The following is a 19,168-nucleotide window of genomic DNA, read 5'->3' as shown; positions in this document are numbered from 1 at the left end:
TTTACTGTTATATTTTTCTTCTCATTGTTGCTTTTTATTTTTATTCCTTATCGCATACTTGCCAACCCTCCCGGATTTTCCGGGAGAATCCCGAAATTCAGCGCCTCTCCCGAAAACCTCCCGTAAGAAATTTTCTCCCGAAATTCGGCCGGAGCTGGAGGCCACGCCCCCTCCAGCTCCATGCGGACCTGAGTGGGGACACCCTGTTTTCACGTCCGCTTTCCCACTATATAAACAGCTTGCCTGCCCATAATATGCCCATAAAAATCTGACAATAAGACTTATTGTAATATTTTTATATTTTGTTTCCATTTATGCCAACATTATTTACTTTTTGATTTTTAAATTCGATATCAACTCTGTACACTGCTGCTGGAATTTTAATTTTCCTGAGGGAACACTCCTGAAGGAATCAATAAAGTACTATCTATCTATCTATCTATCTATCTATCTATCTATCTATCTATCTATCTATCTATCTATCTATCTATCTATCTATCTATCTATCTATCTATCAATCTATCTATTAGTTTTTTGTTTCAGTTTAAATCTGATGGTTAATTACGCTCCTTTAACAATCTGTTGAAATAAGTAGAAGTATATTAAAGTCAATGTGGCTGAGGTAGGCGGGTTGGGGGGACAGAGTTGATGTGGGGGGAGGGGTAAGGGGTTGCTGCGGTTTATATTGTAGCGTCCCGGAAGAGTTAGTGCTGCAAGGGGTTCTGGGTATTTGTTTTGTTGTGTTTAAAACGTGGGGCGGCATAGCTCGGTTGGTAGAGTGGCCGTGCCAGCAACTTGAGGGTTGCAGGTTCGATTCCCGCTTCTGCCATCCTAGTCACTGCCGTTGTGTCCTTGGGCAAGACACTTTACCCACCTGCTCCCAGTGCCACCCACACTGGTTTGAATGTAACTTAGATATTGGGTTTCACTATGTAAAGCGCTTTGAGTCACTAGAGAAAAGCGCTATATAAATATGTTTAACGAACTAACTAACTCAACATTAACACAATAAACATCCTTGCAGGACCCTACTTGAAGAAAGCGCCGGTCATCGTGGACAAACCGGACATTGTGTATGTGGTCGACAACCAACCTGCGAGCATCTCAATCACCCTGAACCATGTGCATGCGACAGTAACTTGGAAAAGGTCATTTTGTTTTTTCCATTTCCCTCGGCCATAGGTTTGAAGTTGCTGAAAGATATCGCTTGTGTGTTTACCAGGAGGGGCGTGTCCTTGGTCAACAAACCGGGGGTGTGCGAGATGAGCATGCCAGACGATGATCAACACTCCCTCACACTTCAGAGGGTCAAGGCCTCAGACCTGGGCCAGCTGGTGATGTTGGCCAGCAACCAATTTGGCAGCGACCTCTGCAGGCTTGAGCTCGCCATGGCAGGTTGGACCTCTCGCAGGTTTGGTTTCTCTAGACCAGACCTGGGCAAATTAAGGCCCCGGGGGCCACATTCGGCCCGTTAAACTTTTCAATCAGGCCCGCCGGACATTCCAAAATATATTTTTTTAAATCTTTAAGATGGAAAGTGTAGCTGCAATTATGATGTGCAGTGATGTTTTCTAATGACCGTAAGTCTTCAACTATAATAAGTCTTTCAATGCTCGGAATTGTCAAGGCGAGGACCACGGTGTGGTTTGTTTTCCTGTGGTGCAAAGCGATTGGAACGGACATGGCGTGAAGGTAAGGACATGTTTTAATTAATAACTTAAAAAAAGGTACAAACGAAAAGCGCTCACAGAGGAGGTAAAAAAAACTTGGCTCTGAAAACAAAAACTTGCACTAAGGCAAAACTATGGACATAAAACAAAACTTGCACTATGGCATGAATAACAAAAACTTACTTGGAACGAGAAAGGAACATGGATCATCTGCATGGATAACAAGGGGGTGTCGAGGGTGAGTAGAAGGTGACGTCGCCAGGCTGACTGCCTGGCAGCTACAGATTTAAATGCTGTGGTGATTAACAAGTGCATGATGAACCAGGTGCGTGACATGACAGGTGAAAACTAATCGGTAGTCATGGTGACAAAACAAACAAGAGAGCGCAAAAACAGGAACTAATGGAGTCCAAAAAAAACCCAGAACATAACTAAACAGTACATGATCACAAAGACATAGCAGGAATCTGCGCTTTTGCATGATATACTATTTACTATGGTCATCTAATTAGTTACTATGATAATCTAATTAGTTACTATGGTAATCTTATTGGTTGCTATGGTCATCTAAGTAGATACTATGATAATCTAATTAGTTACTATGGTAATCTTATTGGTTGCTATGGTCATCTAAGTAGATACTATGGCCATTTAATTAGTTACTATGGTCTTCTAATTAGTTACTATGGTCATCTAATTAGTTACTATGGTCATCTACGTCACAGCAGCTCAGACGAGGCACCAAGCATTGTTGGGCGGGAACCGTTTCAACAGACGTGGAAGGAGATTTTCACAACAAAGTTCTAAAGCTTAGTGATGTATCAGATATATCAGATTGTAGGTGGGTTTGTTTTGTACCCTTCGCGTTCATATTTCAGTGTTTGTTGCATTTTTGTTGCATTTCACTTGATTGTAAAATGTGTTGATCGAAAGGGGGTGTGACATTCATATTTTGTCAATATTCAGTGTTTTATCCTTCATAGAAAAATGTAAAATTCCATTACGTTTTTTTAAGGCGGTCTGTCTATGACGTTTGTTTGGCATAGCGATGCCGGATTTGTTCTTCCAAGGATGCATTCGGGCAAGAACACAGCGTATGGTAAGAAAATAAGGATTTATTTAGCTAATAAAAGGCTAAGAACAAAAATACTGGTGCTAGGCAGAAAAGGCAAACAAAAGGAGCTAGCATGGGAGCTAGGGAAACAAACAGAAACACTACACTTGGCACAAAAGCACAAAAAGGGAAAACAAAACAACTAGCATGAGAGCTAGGGATAAACAAAACATAGCGGGAAAACTAGCGAGTATAAACATAGAAAAGGGACGGCGTGGCGCAGTGGGAGAGTGGCTGTGCGCAACCCGAGGGTCCCTGGTTCAATCCCCACCTAGTACCAACCTCGTCACGTCCGTTGTGTCCTGAGCAAGACACTTCACCCTTGCTCCTGATGGGTGCTGGTTAGCGCCTTGCATGGCAGCTCCCTCCATCAGTGTGTGAATGTGTGTGGGAATGGGTAAATGTGGAAGTAGTGTCAAAGCGCTTTGAGTACCTTGAAGGTAGAAAAGCGCTATAGAAGTACAACCCATTTACCCATTTATTTATTTAAAAGCATACGTCACTCGTTGCGTGTAAGGCAAATTGAGGATGTGAGGAAGAGTGAACAAAAGGGGCAGGCTTAAATAAGGCGGTAATCAGCAAAAACAGGTGTGCATAAACGGAGAGTAGCAGGTGGAACTAATATGCAACCATGGTGACAGAGCAAACAGGAAATAAGGAAGTCAAATAACAGAATGTGATACAAAAAGGAACAAAACTACAATATGGTATGATCCGGACATCGGATCATAACACTGTCATAACGTTTTTAGCATTCAATCAGACATTATTGTGAGGTTTTGTATTAGTTTTCCTAAAAGTAGATACACACATTTGTTTCTCTAAATGTGGCCCCCTAGTCAAAAATAATTGCCCAGGCCTGCTCTAGACCCAAGTGACATTAAAGCGGAACATGTTTACCTCTTTCCCAGTGCCGCCTAAGTTTGAAACGATCATGGAGGACGTGGATGTGGAAGCCGGGGAAACGTCCCGTCTGGCTGTCGTGGTCGAAGGGAAACCAGATCCAGACATTTTCTGGTACAAGGTTAGTCTCCGGAGCAGTTGAATCATTTAGGTCACGTATGAATATTTGAGGTGTTTCCTTTTCATTTTTCAAAGGATGATGAGCTCCTCTCCGAGAGCAGCTATTTCACCTTTGTTTACGATGACCCGGAATATTCTCTTGTGATCCTCAACGCCCGTCCGGGGCACTCTGGTGTTTATACATGCACTGCAAAAAACATGGCTGGATCCAACTCCTGCAAGGCTGAACTGACGGTTCACACAGGTCTGTACCAATCATTAAGCAACACATGGGTTTCAAACTCTGTTTCATCTGACATCACATGGACAGAGATGAAGTGAATTATATTTATATAGCGCTTTTCTCGAGTGACTCAAAGCGCTTTACATAGTGAAACCCAATATCTAAGTTACATTTAAACCAGTGTGGGTGGCACTGGGAGCAGGTGGGTAGAGTGCCTCGCCCAAGGACACAGCGGCAGTGACTAGAATGGCGGAAGCGGGAATCGAACCTGCAACCCTCAAGTTGCTGGCACGGCCACTCTACCAACCGAGCTATGCCGCCCCACAAGATAAGACCTTCTAGAGCAGGGGTCACCAACCTTTTTGAAACCAAGAGCTACTTCTTGGGTACTGATTAATGCAAAGGGCTACCAGTTTGATACACACTTAAATAAATTGCCAGAAATAGCCAATTTGCTCAATTTACCTTAAATAAATAAATCTATATATATATTAAAAAAAATCATCATTCCGAAGTCATTCCGTCGTACATTTTTTTTCCTTTTACGGAAGGTTTTTTGTAGGGAATAAATGATCAAAAAAACACTTAATTGAATGGTTTAAAAGAGGAGAAAACACACAAAAAATTACAATTTAATTTTGAAACATTGTTTATCATCAATTTCAACTCTTTATCATTCAGAATTCAACCGAAAAAAATTAAAAGAAAAACTAGCTAATTCAAATCTTTTTGAAAAAATTAAAAAAATTATTCATGGAACATTATTATAAATTTTTCCTGATTAAGATTAATTTTAGAATTTTGACGACATCTTTTAAATAGGTTAAAATCCAATCTGCACTTTGTTAGAATATATAACAAATTGGACCAGGCTATATTTCTAACAAAGACTAATCATTATTCCTTATAGATTTTCCAAAATAAAACTTTTAAAATAACTTCAAAAGCCTTTGCAATAAGATTTAAATTTGATTCTACAGATTTTTTAGATTTGCCAGTATATATTTTTTTGAATTTGAATCATAATAAGTTTGAAGAAATATTTCACAAATATTCTTCGTCGAAAAAACAGAAGCTAAATTGAAGAATTAATTTAAAATGTATTTATTATTCTTTACAATAAAAAAAAAATACTTGAACATTGATTTAAATTGTCAGGAAAGAAGAGAAAGGAACTTAAAAGGTTGATTGGCAACACTAAATTGGCCCTAGTGTTTGAATGTGAGTGTGAATGTTGTCTGTCTATCTGTGTTGGCCCTGCGATGAGGTGGCGACTTGTCCAGGGTGTACCCCGCCTTCCGCCCGATTGTAGCTGAGATAGGCGCCAGCACCCCCCGCGACCCCAAAAGGGAATAAGCGGTAGAAAATGGATGAATTTATGGAACATCATTAGTAATTTTTCCTGATTAAAATCAATTTTTGAATTTTGATGACATTTTTTAATAGGTTAAAATCCACTTTGAAATAAGATTTAAATTTGATTCTAGAGATTTTCTAGATTTGCCAGAATATTTTTTTTGAATTTTAATCATAAGTTTGAAGAAATATTTCACAAATATTCTTCGTCAAAAAAAACAGAAGCTAAAATGAAGGATTAAATTCAAATGTATTTATTATTCTTTACAACAACAAAAATAAATTTACCTGAACAATGATTTAAATTGTCAAAAAAGAAGAGAAAGGAATTTAAAAGGTAAAAAGGTATATGTGTTTGAAAATCCTAAAATCATTTTTAAGGTTGTATTTTTCCACTAAAATTGTCTTTCTGAACGTTTATAAGAAGCAAAGTAAAAAAATTAATGAATTTATTTAAACAAGTGAAGACCAAGTCTTTAAAATATTTTCTTGGGTTTTCAAATTCTATTTGAGTTTTGTCTCTCTTAGAATTAAAAATGTCAAGCAAAGCGAGACCAGCTTGCTAGTAAATACATAAAATAAAAAAAAATAGAGGCAGCTCACTGGTAAGTGCTGCTATTTGAGCTATTTTTAGAACAGGCCAGCGGGCGACTCATCTGGTCCTTACGGATGTGGTCGGATGAGACAAAAATTTAGCTGCTTGGCCACAAACAGTAAACTTTTGACCACAACTGTACCTCGTGCACCAAGACCAACGGACATGTAAACGTACATCCTTCTTGCAGAGCGAAAAGAGGCAATAGAACCAATGGAAGACAAGGGAACCATTCTCAGGAAGATGCGACGCTTGACCGACTACTATGACCTCCACAAGGAGATAGGCAGGTATGTGTTTCTCCATCTTTTAAAGACTTAGGGACGGCGTGGCGCAGTGGAAGAGTGGCCGTGCGCAACCCGAGGGTCCCTGGTTCAAATCCCACCTAGTACCAACCTCGTCACGTCCGTTGTGTCCTGAGCAAGACACTTCACCCTTGCTCCTGATGGGTGCTGGTTGGCGCCTTGCATGGCAGCTCCCTCCATCAGTGTGTGAATGTGTGTGTGAATGGGTAAATGTGGAAGTAGTGTCAAAGCGCTTTGAGTACCTTGAAGGTAGAAAAGCGCTATACAAGTACAACCCATTTATTTATTTATCATTTAAATGGCAGGTTTAATGGAGGCTTGGTAAGCAGAAATGACAAGACTCGGGGACTGCAGATTAAACTTAAATACAAACCCCGTTTCCATATGAGTTGGGAAATTGTGTTAGATGTAAATATAAACGGAATACAATGATTTGCAAATCATTTTCAACCCATATTCAATTGAATATGCTACAAAGACAACATATTTGATGTTCAAACTGATTTTTGCAAATAATCATTAACTTTAGAATTTGATGCCAGCAACACGTGACAAAGAAGTTGGGAAAGGTGGCAATAAATACTGATAACGTTGAGGAATGCTCATCAAACACTTATATGGAACATCCCACAGGTGTGCAGGCTAATTGGGAACAGGTGGGTGCCATGATTGGGTATAAAAACAGCTTCCCAAAAAATGCTCAGTCTTTCACAAGAAAGGATGGGGCGAGGTACACCCCTTTGTCCACAACTGCGTGAGCAAATAGTCAAACAGTTTAAGAACAACGTTTCTCAAAGTCCAATTGCAAGAAATTTAGGGATTTCAACATCTACGCTCCATAATATCATCAAAAGGTTCAGAGAATCTGGAGAAATCACTCCACGTAAGCGGCATGGCCGGTAACCAACATTGAATGACCGTGACCTACGATCCCTCAGACGGCACTGTATCAAAAACCGACATCAATCTCTAAAGGATATCACCACATGGGCTCAGGAACACTTCAGAAAACCATCCATCCATCCATTTCTACCGCTTATTCCCTTTTGTGGTTGCGGGGGGCACTGGCGCCTATCTCAGCTACAATCGGGCGGAAGGCGGGGTACACCCTGGACAAGTCGCCACCTCATCGCAGACTTCAAAAAAATACTGTCACTAAATACAGTTTGTCGCTACATCTGTAAGTGCAAGTTAAAGCTCTACTATGCAAAGCGAAAGCCATTTATCAACAACATCCAGAAACGCCGCCAGCTTCTCTAGGCCCGAGACCATCTAAGATGGACTGATGCAATGTGGGAAAGTGTTCTGTGGTCCTGACAAGTTTACATTTCAAATTGTTTTTGGCAGAGGGATTAGTGCGTCTGCCTCACAATACGAAGGTCCTGAGTAGTCAGGGTTCAATCCCGGACTCGGGATTGCATGTCCTCCCCGTGAATGCGTGGGTTCCCTCTGGGTACTCCGGCTTCCTCCCACCTCCAAAGACATGCACCTGGGGATAGGTTGATTGGCAACACTAAAATTGGCCCTAGTGTGTGAATGTGAGTGTGAATGTTGTCTGTCTATCTGTGTTGGCCCTGTGATGAGGTGGCGACTTGTCCAGGGTGTACACAGCCTTCTGCCCGATTGTAGCTGAGATAGGCACCAGCGCCCCCCACGATCCCAAAGGGAATAAGCGGCATAAAATGGATGGATGGATGGATTGCTTTTGGAAGTATTCGACATAGTGTCATCCGGACCAAAGGGGAACGAACCACCCAGACTGTTATCAACGTAAAGTTCAAAAGCCAGCATCTGTGATGGTATGGGGGTGCATTAGTGCCCAAGGCATGGGTAACTTACACATCTGTAAAGGCACCATTAATGCTGAAAGGTACATACAGGTTTTGGAACAAAATATGCTGCCATCTAAGCGCCGCCTTTTTCATGGACGCCCCTGCTTATTTCAGCAAGCCAATGCCAAGCCACATTCAGCACGTGTTACAACAGCGTGGCTTCGTAAAAAAAAGAGTGCAGGTACTTTCCTGGTCCGCCTGCAGTCCACACCTGTCTCCCATCGAAAATGTGTGGCGCATTATGAAACGTAAAATACGACAGCGGAGACCCCGGACTGTTGAACGACTGAAGCTCTACATAAAACAAGAAAGGGAAAGAATTCCACTTTCAAAGCTTCAACAATTAGTTTCCTCAGTTCCCAAATGTTTGAGTGTTGTTAAAAGAAAAGGTGATGTAACACAGTGGTGAACATGCCCTTTCCCAACTACTTTGGCACGTGTTGCAGCCATGAAATTCAAAGTTAACGTTTATGAGTTTGAACATCAAATATCTATTCTTTGTAGTGCATTTAAGTGAATATGGGTTGAAAATTATTTTAAAATCATTGTATTCCGTTTATATTTACATCTAACACAATTTCCCAACTCATATGGAAACGGGGTTTGTATATAACTGGAACACAGACTTATGCCAAAGTTTAAATGATATCAAAATGTAAAAAAAAAAAAGTGATTTCTGGGCATGTCTCATCACAGGGGGGCCTTCTCTTACATAAAACGGGTAACTCAGAAGAAGGGAAAGAGGGATTTTGCCGCCAAGTTCACATCCGCACGCGGGAAAAGGAAAGCCTTGGCACTGCGGGAGATGGAACTGCTGTCATCACTGGACCATGAGCGGATCATCTACTTCCACGATGCCTTTGAAAAGAAGAACGTGGTTGTGCTCATAACAGAATTGTATCCTTTTTCCATCTTTTATTTAAAAATACACTTGTGTGTGTTACCGGGTTCTCCATGTGCTTAAAAGTAGGCTGATTATCTCCCGGACTATAAATATACAATACATCTGTTCTGATATGTAAATGTAAAGCCATAAGGTTACCCAGGGTAAATCACACCTAAGACGTACCCCTAGGGGTTCTTGAAGGTATGCCAAAGGGGAAATGAAATTTTAAAAAAATATTCTAAAAATGGCAACAATTCAAAAGCCTTTATAAGTATGTTTATTGAATAATACTTCAACAAAATACGAATGTAAGTTCATAGTGTTGACAGCTAGATTTTTTGTGGACATGTTCCATAAATATTGATGTTAAAGATTTCTTTTTTTTGTGAAGAAATGTTTAGAATTAAGTTGATGAATCCAGATGGATCTCTATTACAATCCCCAAAGAGGGCACTTTAAATTGATGATTACTTCTAGGTTAGATTAGATAGTAGATTAGATAGTACTTCATTTATTCCGTCAGGAGAGTTCCTTCAGGAAAATTAAAATTTTCAGCACAATCCCATTCAAGATCAGACAAACATTACAGGGAGACAGAACAGGATCGCTGACGGGTCTGCCGGCTTCCAGCGCCCCTTACAAAAAAGATGACATACAGGTAAACAAGGGGGGGGGAGAAAAAAAAAATAGAAGATTAAAATAAAATAAAAAAATAAAAAATCGTACTTAGCCTAGGCCCTGGAGTGGGGGTGCAGACTGAGCCCAAGGGAAAAGAACAACTCATAGCCATAGTACACATCCCTCTTACATGTGTGTAAGAGGGAAACATCAAACATCAAAGAACACAAAGGACATTAAAGACATTAAAGCAGCAGATACAACCAGACACTTCTACATACAGCTATGAATAAAAAGTAAAAGAAACATATCCACTGTGGTGGCCTCTGCGGTGTTCCACGCCATCGTCCGCTGGGGTGGAGGGAGCATGGCCAGAGACAGGAGCAGACCCAACAAAGCAACCAGGACAGCCGACTCCACTCTCGGCCAATGTCCAGTCCGCATGGATGAGCGAGGATACGTCCAAGGTGACTGAGGTGTCCGACACCTGCTCACCCAGCCAAGACACCGCGAAGCCTCTCCGTCCCAGCGCTCAGTGCTAGCTCCGCAGCCCTGTCCCCTCATCCGCATCTCCTCCAGTCCCTCCAAACCGACTCCGGTGTGGCAGAGACCCAGCAGCTGGTCTCCATGGCCAAAAGGCTCCCGGGAGGCAGATCCAGAAGTCCACAAAAAAAGCACCACAGAGGTCACGAAAGTGCCACCCCTTGTCACACAGTCCCAAAGGGTCCCGGACCAAAATGCAAAAAAATATAATAACACATGAAAACAAGAGGGAAACACAAAAGGATGACACAAGAGCACAGAGCTCCTGCCTACAGCAGCCATTACAGCAGCGCCATCTTGGAAAAAAAAAAAAAGGTGTCGAAATCTTTATTTATAATTGAATCACTTGTTTATTTTTCAACAAGTTTTTAGTTCAGTTTTATATTTTTTTTTCCAAATAGTTCAAGACCACTACAAAGGAGCAATATTTTGCACTGTTATACAATTTAATAAATCCAAAACTGATGACATAGTACTGTATTTTACTTCTTTGTCTCTTTTTTTTAACCAAAAATTATTTGATTAGGGGGTACTTGAATTTAAAAAATGTTCACAGGGGGTACATCACTAAAAAAAGGTTGAAAACCACTGATTTAAGGGGTTAAACAACTTAATGTAGACATGGCCTGAGGCATGAATGATTCATTTAGTGATGAGTGCACTTAACAAAAAAGACATACCGTATTTTTCGGAGTATAAGTCGCACCTGCCGAAAATGCATAATAAAGAAGGAAAAAAAACATTTATAAGTCGCACTGGAGTATAAGTCGCATTTTTGGGGGAAATTTATTTGGTAAAACCCAACACCAAGAATAGATATTTGAAAGGCAATTTAAAATAAATAAAGAATAGTGAACAACAGGCTGAATAAGTGTACGTTATATGAGGCATAAATAACCAATTGAGAAGGTGCCTGGTATGTTAACCTAACATATTATGGTAAGAGTCATTCAAATAACTATAACATATAGAACATACTGTACGTTTACCAAACTATCTGTAATAAATCCCTTGAAATCTTATACGTATAGTCTCTTATGTGAATGAGCTAAATAATATTTTATATTTTACGGTAATGTGTTAATAATTTCACACATAAATCGCTCCTGAGTATAAGTCGCACCCCCGGCCAAACTACGGAAAAAAACTGCGACTTATAGTCCGAAAAATACAGTACTCGGGGTATTGTTTATGCATAATTCATCAGTTGGACTTTGTAGTCTACCTTTCCTCAGCTGTGACCTGAAGGTGTCATGAAGAGCTGCTGGAACGAATGTCCAGAAGAACAACCGTCACAGATCTGGAAGTCGGTTGAATTGAAAGTGGCTTGGATTCTGCCCAAATGCCACCGCGTCACATGACCTTGACTTAATTTGTGCATCTCCACAGATCCGTCGAAGTGTTCAGCAGGTGTTAGAAGGCCTCCGTTACCTTCATGAGAAAGGAATTGCTCACCTCGACATCAAGGTAATGCTTTACAGCAGGGGTAGGGAACCTATGGCTCTCGAGCCAGATGTGGCATCTGGCTCTCAGATACATCTTAGCTGACATTGCTTGACATCAGACGTTATTTTGCGGCCCCCAGCTCAATATGAAAGTTTAATGTTAGTGCGGCCCGCAAATTTTATACCAATGGCGCTTGACAGCGTTGTGTGCGTAGCTGAAGGAATCTACCAATCACGGTGTTGTATGGGGCTCTGGAGGGCCAAACATTCCACGCCAGACGAGCTGTTCGGTAGCTTCCGAAGCACTCCGCCGAAGGACTGAGCGACAATACAAAACTGTGGTGCACTGGACCCCAGCACTGATACTCCGACAGAGAGTCCTAGGGCGAATTGGACGTGTAACACGTTAATTGGGATGTTTGCCCGTTTGGGGCTAATTGTGCTACCGTAACTGTAAACTCCACAGCAACAATTTTTGTTATTTGGGTCCATAATGGCTCTTTCAACGTTCTGGGTTGCCTACCCCTGCGTAAGTGAAAAAGCGGCAAATGAGTGAAAGCGACAGAAACGTTGCCATGGAGACGAGGGTTTTCTTACGTGCCCGGCTGGAGTCGCACCGCCACACCTGTCCGTCAGTAATAACAGTCCCCGATAACCTGGACCAATTCAAACTGTTGTATTTTCTTTATTTTATTGTTTAATTTGCATCGCCTCACATTCCTTAATTCTCATTTTGTTCATTTATATTTTGATTTTATTTTGTGTTATAAATCAAATTAAAGACATTTAAAAAGATTTTCTTTTAAGAAATATTTTCTTGCGGCCCCGCTTCACCCAGACTCTGCACCCAGTGGCCCCCAGGTAAATTGAGTTTGAGACCCCTGCTTAACATGATAAGTAATGAATAATTCCTCCGGTAATCACAGTGTTAAAAATAATGTTCAAAATATAAAACATTCTCATACATTTTAATCCATCCATCTGTTTTCTACCGCACCTGTTCAAGAAGTCGCATCTGTAGTAAGAAGCATTTTATTCATCATCGGTGAGCTTCCGAATAAAACTGTTATTAAAAAGAATAAGAGACTTATTATGTGAAGATCTGTTAATGCTTCTTTGTTTTGTATTTTCTTCCCACGAGGGCTCTTATTTTTGTCAGTTAGTTTGTGACGAACTCCAAGATGCAGAGAAGGAGGCAGGCAGTTTGCAGGTAAACATGATTTAATAAAACACTAATACAAAAACAGAACAAAAAGGTACAAACAAAAAGCGCGCACGAGGCGGATAACAAACTTGGCTATGAACAAACAAAACTGGAAGCAGGGAACAAAAGACAGTAAGCTACAAACAGCTACCGAACATAGCGTACCACAACGCTGCATTGACATGACACGACAGGTGGCAACGACAATAATCCAGCACTGACTGGAGGAGAAAACAGGTCTAAATAGGATTGGGCTGATTGACACCAGGTGTGGCTAGGTGCCAATCAGCCGCAACTGAGTGGAAACAGCGCCCAGGGAGAAAGACAGGAAAAAGACAAAATAAGAGCGCTGACAGTGAAGTGAAGTGAATTATATTTATATAGCGCTTTTCTCTAGTGACTCAAAGCGCTTCACATAGTGATACCCAATATCTAAGTTACATTTAAACCAGTGTGGGTGGCACCGGGAGCAGGTGGGTAAAGTGTCCTGCCCAAGGACACAACGGCAGTGACTAGGATGGCGGAAGTGGGAATCGAACCTGCAACCCTCAAGTTGCTGGCACGGCCACTCTACCAGCCGAGCTATACCGCCCCAGGAAATACTACACACACAGAGGAAAACAAAGACAAATGTAGAGGAAAAAACTAAAACATAGACAAACTGTCAGGGACAATCCTGACAATTTTGTTTCCATTTCCTGCTTGTCCCGTTGAGCGCTGTGTTTTTTCCCACTCACCTGCTGCCAATCAGCATGTTTCTATTCATGCTTATCTTGCGCGCTCCTCAGGGCTCGAAGATTGACTATTTAGAACCGTACATGCAAGACTGCTTCATTCTCCTCTGTTGGTGATATTAAAATCATCTTACCTGCTCTTCGCTCTCCTGGTTCCTGCATCTTGGGGTCGCTAATACTGTTGCCATGCGAGTTTGTGACATATTATACTCTTGGTCTTACTTAAAAATGCAGACATTTAGTTGTATTCAGTGTTAAGAAAATATTATAAGGCTCTCACGGAAATACATTTTAAAATATTTTGCTTAAAGGCCTACTGAAATGAGATTTTCTTATTTAAACGGGGATAGCAGGTCCATTCTATGTGTCATACTTGATCATTTTGCGATATCGCCATATTTTTGCTGAAAGGATTTAGTAGAGAACATCGACGATAAAGTTCGCAACTGTCGGTGTTAATAAAAAAGCCTTGTCTGTACCGGAAGTAGCAGACGATGTGCGCGTGACGTCACGGTTTGTGGAGCTCCTCACATCCTCACATTGTTTACAATCATGGCCACCAGCAGCGAGAACGATTCGGACCGAGAAAGCGACGATTTCCGCATTAATTTGAGTAAGGGTGAAAGATTTGTGGATGAGGAAAGTGAGAGTGAAGGACTAGGAAACAAAAAACAAAAAAAACTAGACAGTAGAGCGATTCAGATGTTATTAGACAAATTTACTAGGATAATTCTGGAAAATCCCTTATCTGCTTATTGTGTTACTAGTGTTTAGCATTTTAGTGAAAGTCGGACGGGTGTGGTGACCACCAATGTCTCTGAGGGAAGCCACGTTTCTCGACGAGGCGAAGCGAAGGCAGCCGTTGGGGCCGGGCTGAGAATTTTTTTTTTCCCCCTCCTCCACGGTGGAAGCATCCCACGTTAAGGGACGGCCGGTGGGAGGAGGCAAGAGAGTCCGCAGCAGCCTCTTTGACAGGTGCACGAAGAACGACGCAAGCTCTCCGCTCATGTCTACGGTAAGAGCGGACTTATTACCACCATTTTCTCACCGAAACCTGCCGGTTGACATGTGGTAGGGAACCATGTTTGCTTGACCGCTCTGTTCCATAGTAAATCTTCACCGTCATCTTTCTGGGAATGTAAACAAGGAAACACCGGCTGTGTTTGTGTTGCTAAAGGCGGCCGCAATACACCGCTTCCCACCTACATCTTTCTTCTTTGACGTCTCCATTATTAATTGAACAAATTGCAAAAGATTCAGCAACACAGACGTCCAGAATACTGTGTAATTATGCGATTAAAGCAAATGACTTATAGCTGGGATCGGGGCTAAAATCACGCACACGCGTCATCATACCGCGACGTTTTCAACAGGATACTTCGCGCGAATTTAAAAGTGCAATTTAGTAAATTAAAAAGGCCGTTTTAGCATGTGTTGCTATGTTAATATTTCATCATTGATATCTAAACCATCAGACCACGTGGTGGGTAGTAGTGGGTTTCAGTAGGCCTTTAAAATCATCTTACCTGCGCATCGCTCTCCTGGTTCCTGCATCTTGGGGTCACTACTACTGGTGCCATGCGAGTTCGTGGCATATTATACTCTATAAATGTTGGTCATGTTCGCTTGACCGCTCTGTTCCATAGTAAATCTTCACCGTCATCTTTCCGGGAATGTAAACAAGGAAACACCGGCTGTGTTTGTGTTGCTAAAGGCGGCCGTAATACACCGCTTCCCACCTACATCTTTCTTCTTTGACGTCTCCATTATTGAACAAATTGCAAAAGATTCAGCAACACAGATGTTCAGAATACTGTGTAAATATGCGATTAAAGCAGACGACTTATAGCTGGGATCGGGGCTAACAAAATGTCCGCTACAATCCGTGACATCATGCACATACCGCGACGTTTTCAAAAGGATACTTTGCGCGAAATTTAAAATTGCAATTTAGTAAACTAAAAAGGCCGTATTGGCATGTGTTGCAATGTTAATATTTCATTATTGATATATAAACTATCAGACTGCGTGGTCGGTAGTAGTGGGTTTCAGTAGGCCTTTAAAATCATCTTACCTGCCCTTCGCTCTCCTGGTTCCTGCATCTTGGGGTCACTACTACTGGTGCCATGCGAGTTTGTGATATATTATACTCTATACATTTTTAAATATTTGGCTTAAATGGCTCTCTCAGCCAAAAAGGTTCCCGACCCCTGCTTCACAGCATTAGGGTGGGACTCAAACGAGATTTCATTGCATTTGTGTTTGTCTTCTGCTAGCCAGAAAACATTTTGATGACTGGTAGCAGCAGTGACCAGATCCGTATATGCGACTTCGGTAATGCCCTCAGACTGGAGTCACCCGAGGAGCACTATTGCAAGTATGGCACACCAGAATACGTGAGCCCAGAAATTGTGAACCAAACCCCCGTTTCCACAGCAACAGACATATGGTGAGCCTCATGTACCTTGTGCACTGTTAGCAGCAACAACAAACACTTGCTCTCTTAACTGTTTTATGCTTCTGCTGCTCTCTACAGGCCAGTTGGCGTCATTACATATCTCTGGTAGGTCACCCAGCAGGGGCACGCATATCTATCCATCTTTATTTAATATTTAACAAGTCATATGTATAAATGTGTATATTGCAGCCTGACAGGAGTGTCGCCATTTGCCGGTGAAAACGACCGCGAAACAGCGTTAAACATTCGAAACTACAATGTGGCCTTTGAAGAGAGTATGTTGTCTGCCCTCTGCAAAGAAGCAAGGGGCTTTGTCATCAAGCTCTTGGTGGTGGACCGCCTGTAAGCATCGCACATTTTTTTTTTTTGGACAGCCTTTTTGTATTACGCATGGTAACTAAACTGCAGCATGTTGTGTTTGCACCGCCAGGAGGCCGAGCGCCGTTGAATGCCTCCGCCATCCTTGGTTTAAGGTAGTAGTCAATCTTGTGTTTAATATTCCTTGAAAAAGAGCTCGCAGGATTTACTAACCCCGTTTCCAGATGAGTGGGGAAATTGTGTTAGATGTAAATATAAACGGAATACAATGATTTGCAAATCCTTTTCAACCCATATTCATTTAAATGCACTACAAAGACAAGATATTTGATGTTCAAACTCATAAACTTAATTTTTTTTTTTTTGCAAATAATTAACTTAGAATTTCATAGTAGTTGGGAAAGGGCATGTTCACCAATTTGTTACATCACCTTTTCTTTTAACAACACTCAATAAACGTTCGGGAACTGAGGAAACTAATTGTTGAAGCTTTGAAAGTGGAATTCTTTCCCATTCTTGTTTTATGTAGAGCTTCAGTCGTTCAACAGTCCGGGGTCTCCGCTGTCGTATTTTACGCTTTATAATGCTCCACACATTTTCCATGGGAGACAGGTCTGGACTGCAGGCGGGCCAGGAAAGTACCCGCACTCTTTTTTTTACGGAGCCATGCTGTTGTAACACGTGCTGAATGTGGCTTGGCATTGTCTTGCTGAAATAAGCAGGGGCGCCCATGAGAAAGACGGCGCTTAGATGGCAGCATATGTTGTTCCAAAACCTGTATGTACCTTTCAGCATTAATGGTGCCTTCACAGATGTGTAAGTTACCCATGCCTTGGGCACTAATGCACCCCCATACCATCACAGATGCTGGCTTTTAAACATTGCGTCGCTAACAGTCTGGATGGTTCGCTTCCCCTTTGGTCCGGAAGACACGACGTGGAATATTTCCAAAAACAATTTGAAATGTGGATTCGTCAGACCACAGAACACTTTTCCACTTTGCATCAGTCCATCTTAGATGATCTCGGGCCCAGAGAAGCCGGCGGCGTTTCTGGATGTTGTTGATAAATGGCTTTCGCTTTGCATGGTAGAGCTTTAACTTGCACTTACAGATGTAGCGACAAACTGTATTTAGTGACAGTTGTTTTTCTGAAGTGTTCCTGAGCCTTTGTGGAGATATCCTTTAGAGACTGATGTCGGTTTTTGATACAGTGCCGTCTGAGGGATCGAAGGTCACGGTCATTCAGTGTTGGTTTCCGGCCATGCCACTTACTTGGAGTGATTTCTCCAGATTCTCTGAACCTTTTGATGATATTATGGACCTTAGATGTTGAAATCCCTAAATTTCTTGCAATTGCACTTTGAGAAACGTTGTTCTTAAACTATTTGCTCACGCAGTTGTGTACAAAGGGGTGTACCTCGCCCCATCCTTTCTTGTGAAAGATTGAGCATTTTTTGGAAAGTTGTTTTTATACCCAATCATGGCACCCACCTGTTCCCAATTAGCCTGCACACCTGTGGGATGTTCCAAATAAGTGTTTGATGAGCATTCCTCAACTTTATCAGTATTTATTGCCACCATTCCCAACTTCTTTGTCACGTGTTGCTGGCATCAAATTCTAAAGTTAATGATTATTTGCTCAAAAAAAACAAACTGTTTATCAGTTTGAACATCAAACATGTTGTCTTTGTAGCATATTCAACTGAATATGGGTTGAAAATGATTTGCAAATCATTGTATTCCGTTTATATTTACATCTAACACAATTTCCAAACTCATATGGAAACGGGGTTTGTACTTGATCTTAATAAGCTAATGTATTGTCCTGTATGTCCAATGGCTGTGATGCAACAAAAATAAGTTGTAGGAACAACCTTCATATAGAAACCCCCCCTTAGTTCGTAAATGACTAATGTACCAATTTGTTTGTATAATCTAAATTCCAATGTAGTACTCATATATGCTTGATGTTAAAATGTAAATAATACTATAACCACTTAGATATACCGTATTTTTCGGATTATAAGTCGCTCCAGAGCAGGCCCAGGCAATTATTTTGACCTGGTGGGGCCACATTTAGAGAATATGTGTCCGGGGGCCGGTATATCCATTTTTAGGAACACTGATACAAAAAAAAATCACAAAAATGTCTGATTGAATGGTAAAAACTTCATGACAGACCGCCTTAAAAAACGTAAAGGTATTTTACATTTTTCTATGAACGATAAAACACTGAATATTGACGAAATATGAATGTCACACCCCGTTTCGACCGACATATTTTACAATCAAGTGAAATTCAACAAAAATGCTACAAACAGTGAAATATGAACGCGAAGGGTACAAAACAAACCCACCAACAATCTGATACATCTGATTTATCATAAAGCTTTGGAACTTTGTTGTAAAAATCTCCTTCCGCGTCTGTGGAAACCCTCCACACCCACACTGCTTGGTGCCTCGTCTGAGCTGCTGTGACTTACATTACCATAGTAACTAATTAGATGACCATAGTAACTAATTAGATGACCATAAAAACTGGTATGTCATCCAAAAGTGCAGATTCCAACCATTGAAATACTTTGAATAGTTCAAGACTTACGGCCATTAGAAAACATCACTGCACATCATAACGGCAGCTACACTTTCCATCTTAAAGATCTAAAAAAAATTTGGGGGAAATGTCCGGCGGGCCAAGTTGAGAAGCTTTGCGGGCCGCAAGTTGCCCCCGTGCCTTAATTTGCCCCGGTCTGCTCCAGAGTATAAATTGCACCTGTCAAGACTAGGACTTTGATGAGGTTTGTTTTCCCGTGGTGCAAAGCCACTGGACCGGACATGACGTG

At 41.4% G+C, this 19,168-nt stretch overlaps 1 protein-coding gene across 3 annotated transcripts in view; it reads left to right on the top strand.

The window, feature by feature from the left end:
• Nucleotides 1-19,168, top strand: part of spega (striated muscle enriched protein kinase a) — a 139,581-nt gene that overhangs the window by 93,635 nt on the left and 26,778 nt on the right. For all 3 annotated transcript variants that reach the window (XM_061889540.1, XM_061889541.1, XM_061889542.1), the window contains 12 exons: nt 1,025-1,148; nt 1,223-1,395; nt 3,696-3,808; nt 3,883-4,051; nt 6,172-6,271; nt 8,815-9,015; nt 11,414-11,471; nt 11,555-11,632; nt 15,825-15,997; nt 16,085-16,111; nt 16,196-16,348; nt 16,437-16,479. In XM_061889540.1, the coding sequence (XP_061745524.1) occupies nt 1,025-1,148; nt 1,223-1,395; nt 3,696-3,808; nt 3,883-4,051; nt 6,172-6,271; nt 8,815-9,015; nt 11,414-11,471; nt 11,555-11,632; nt 15,825-15,997; nt 16,085-16,111; nt 16,196-16,348; nt 16,437-16,479 (1,412 nt within the window). The remainder of the gene's footprint in view (nt 1-1,024; nt 1,149-1,222; nt 1,396-3,695; nt 3,809-3,882; nt 4,052-6,171; nt 6,272-8,814; nt 9,016-11,413; nt 11,472-11,554; nt 11,633-15,824; nt 15,998-16,084; nt 16,112-16,195; nt 16,349-16,436; nt 16,480-19,168) is intronic.

This window comes from Nerophis ophidion, linkage group LG27 (genome assembly GCF_033978795.1).
Source record: "Nerophis ophidion isolate RoL-2023_Sa linkage group LG27, RoL_Noph_v1.0, whole genome shotgun sequence".
Taxonomy (NCBI): domain Eukaryota; kingdom Metazoa; phylum Chordata; class Actinopteri; order Syngnathiformes; family Syngnathidae; genus Nerophis; species Nerophis ophidion.
The sequence above is the reverse complement of the archived record's forward strand: the minus strand, read 5'-3'. Positions and strand labels throughout refer to the sequence as shown.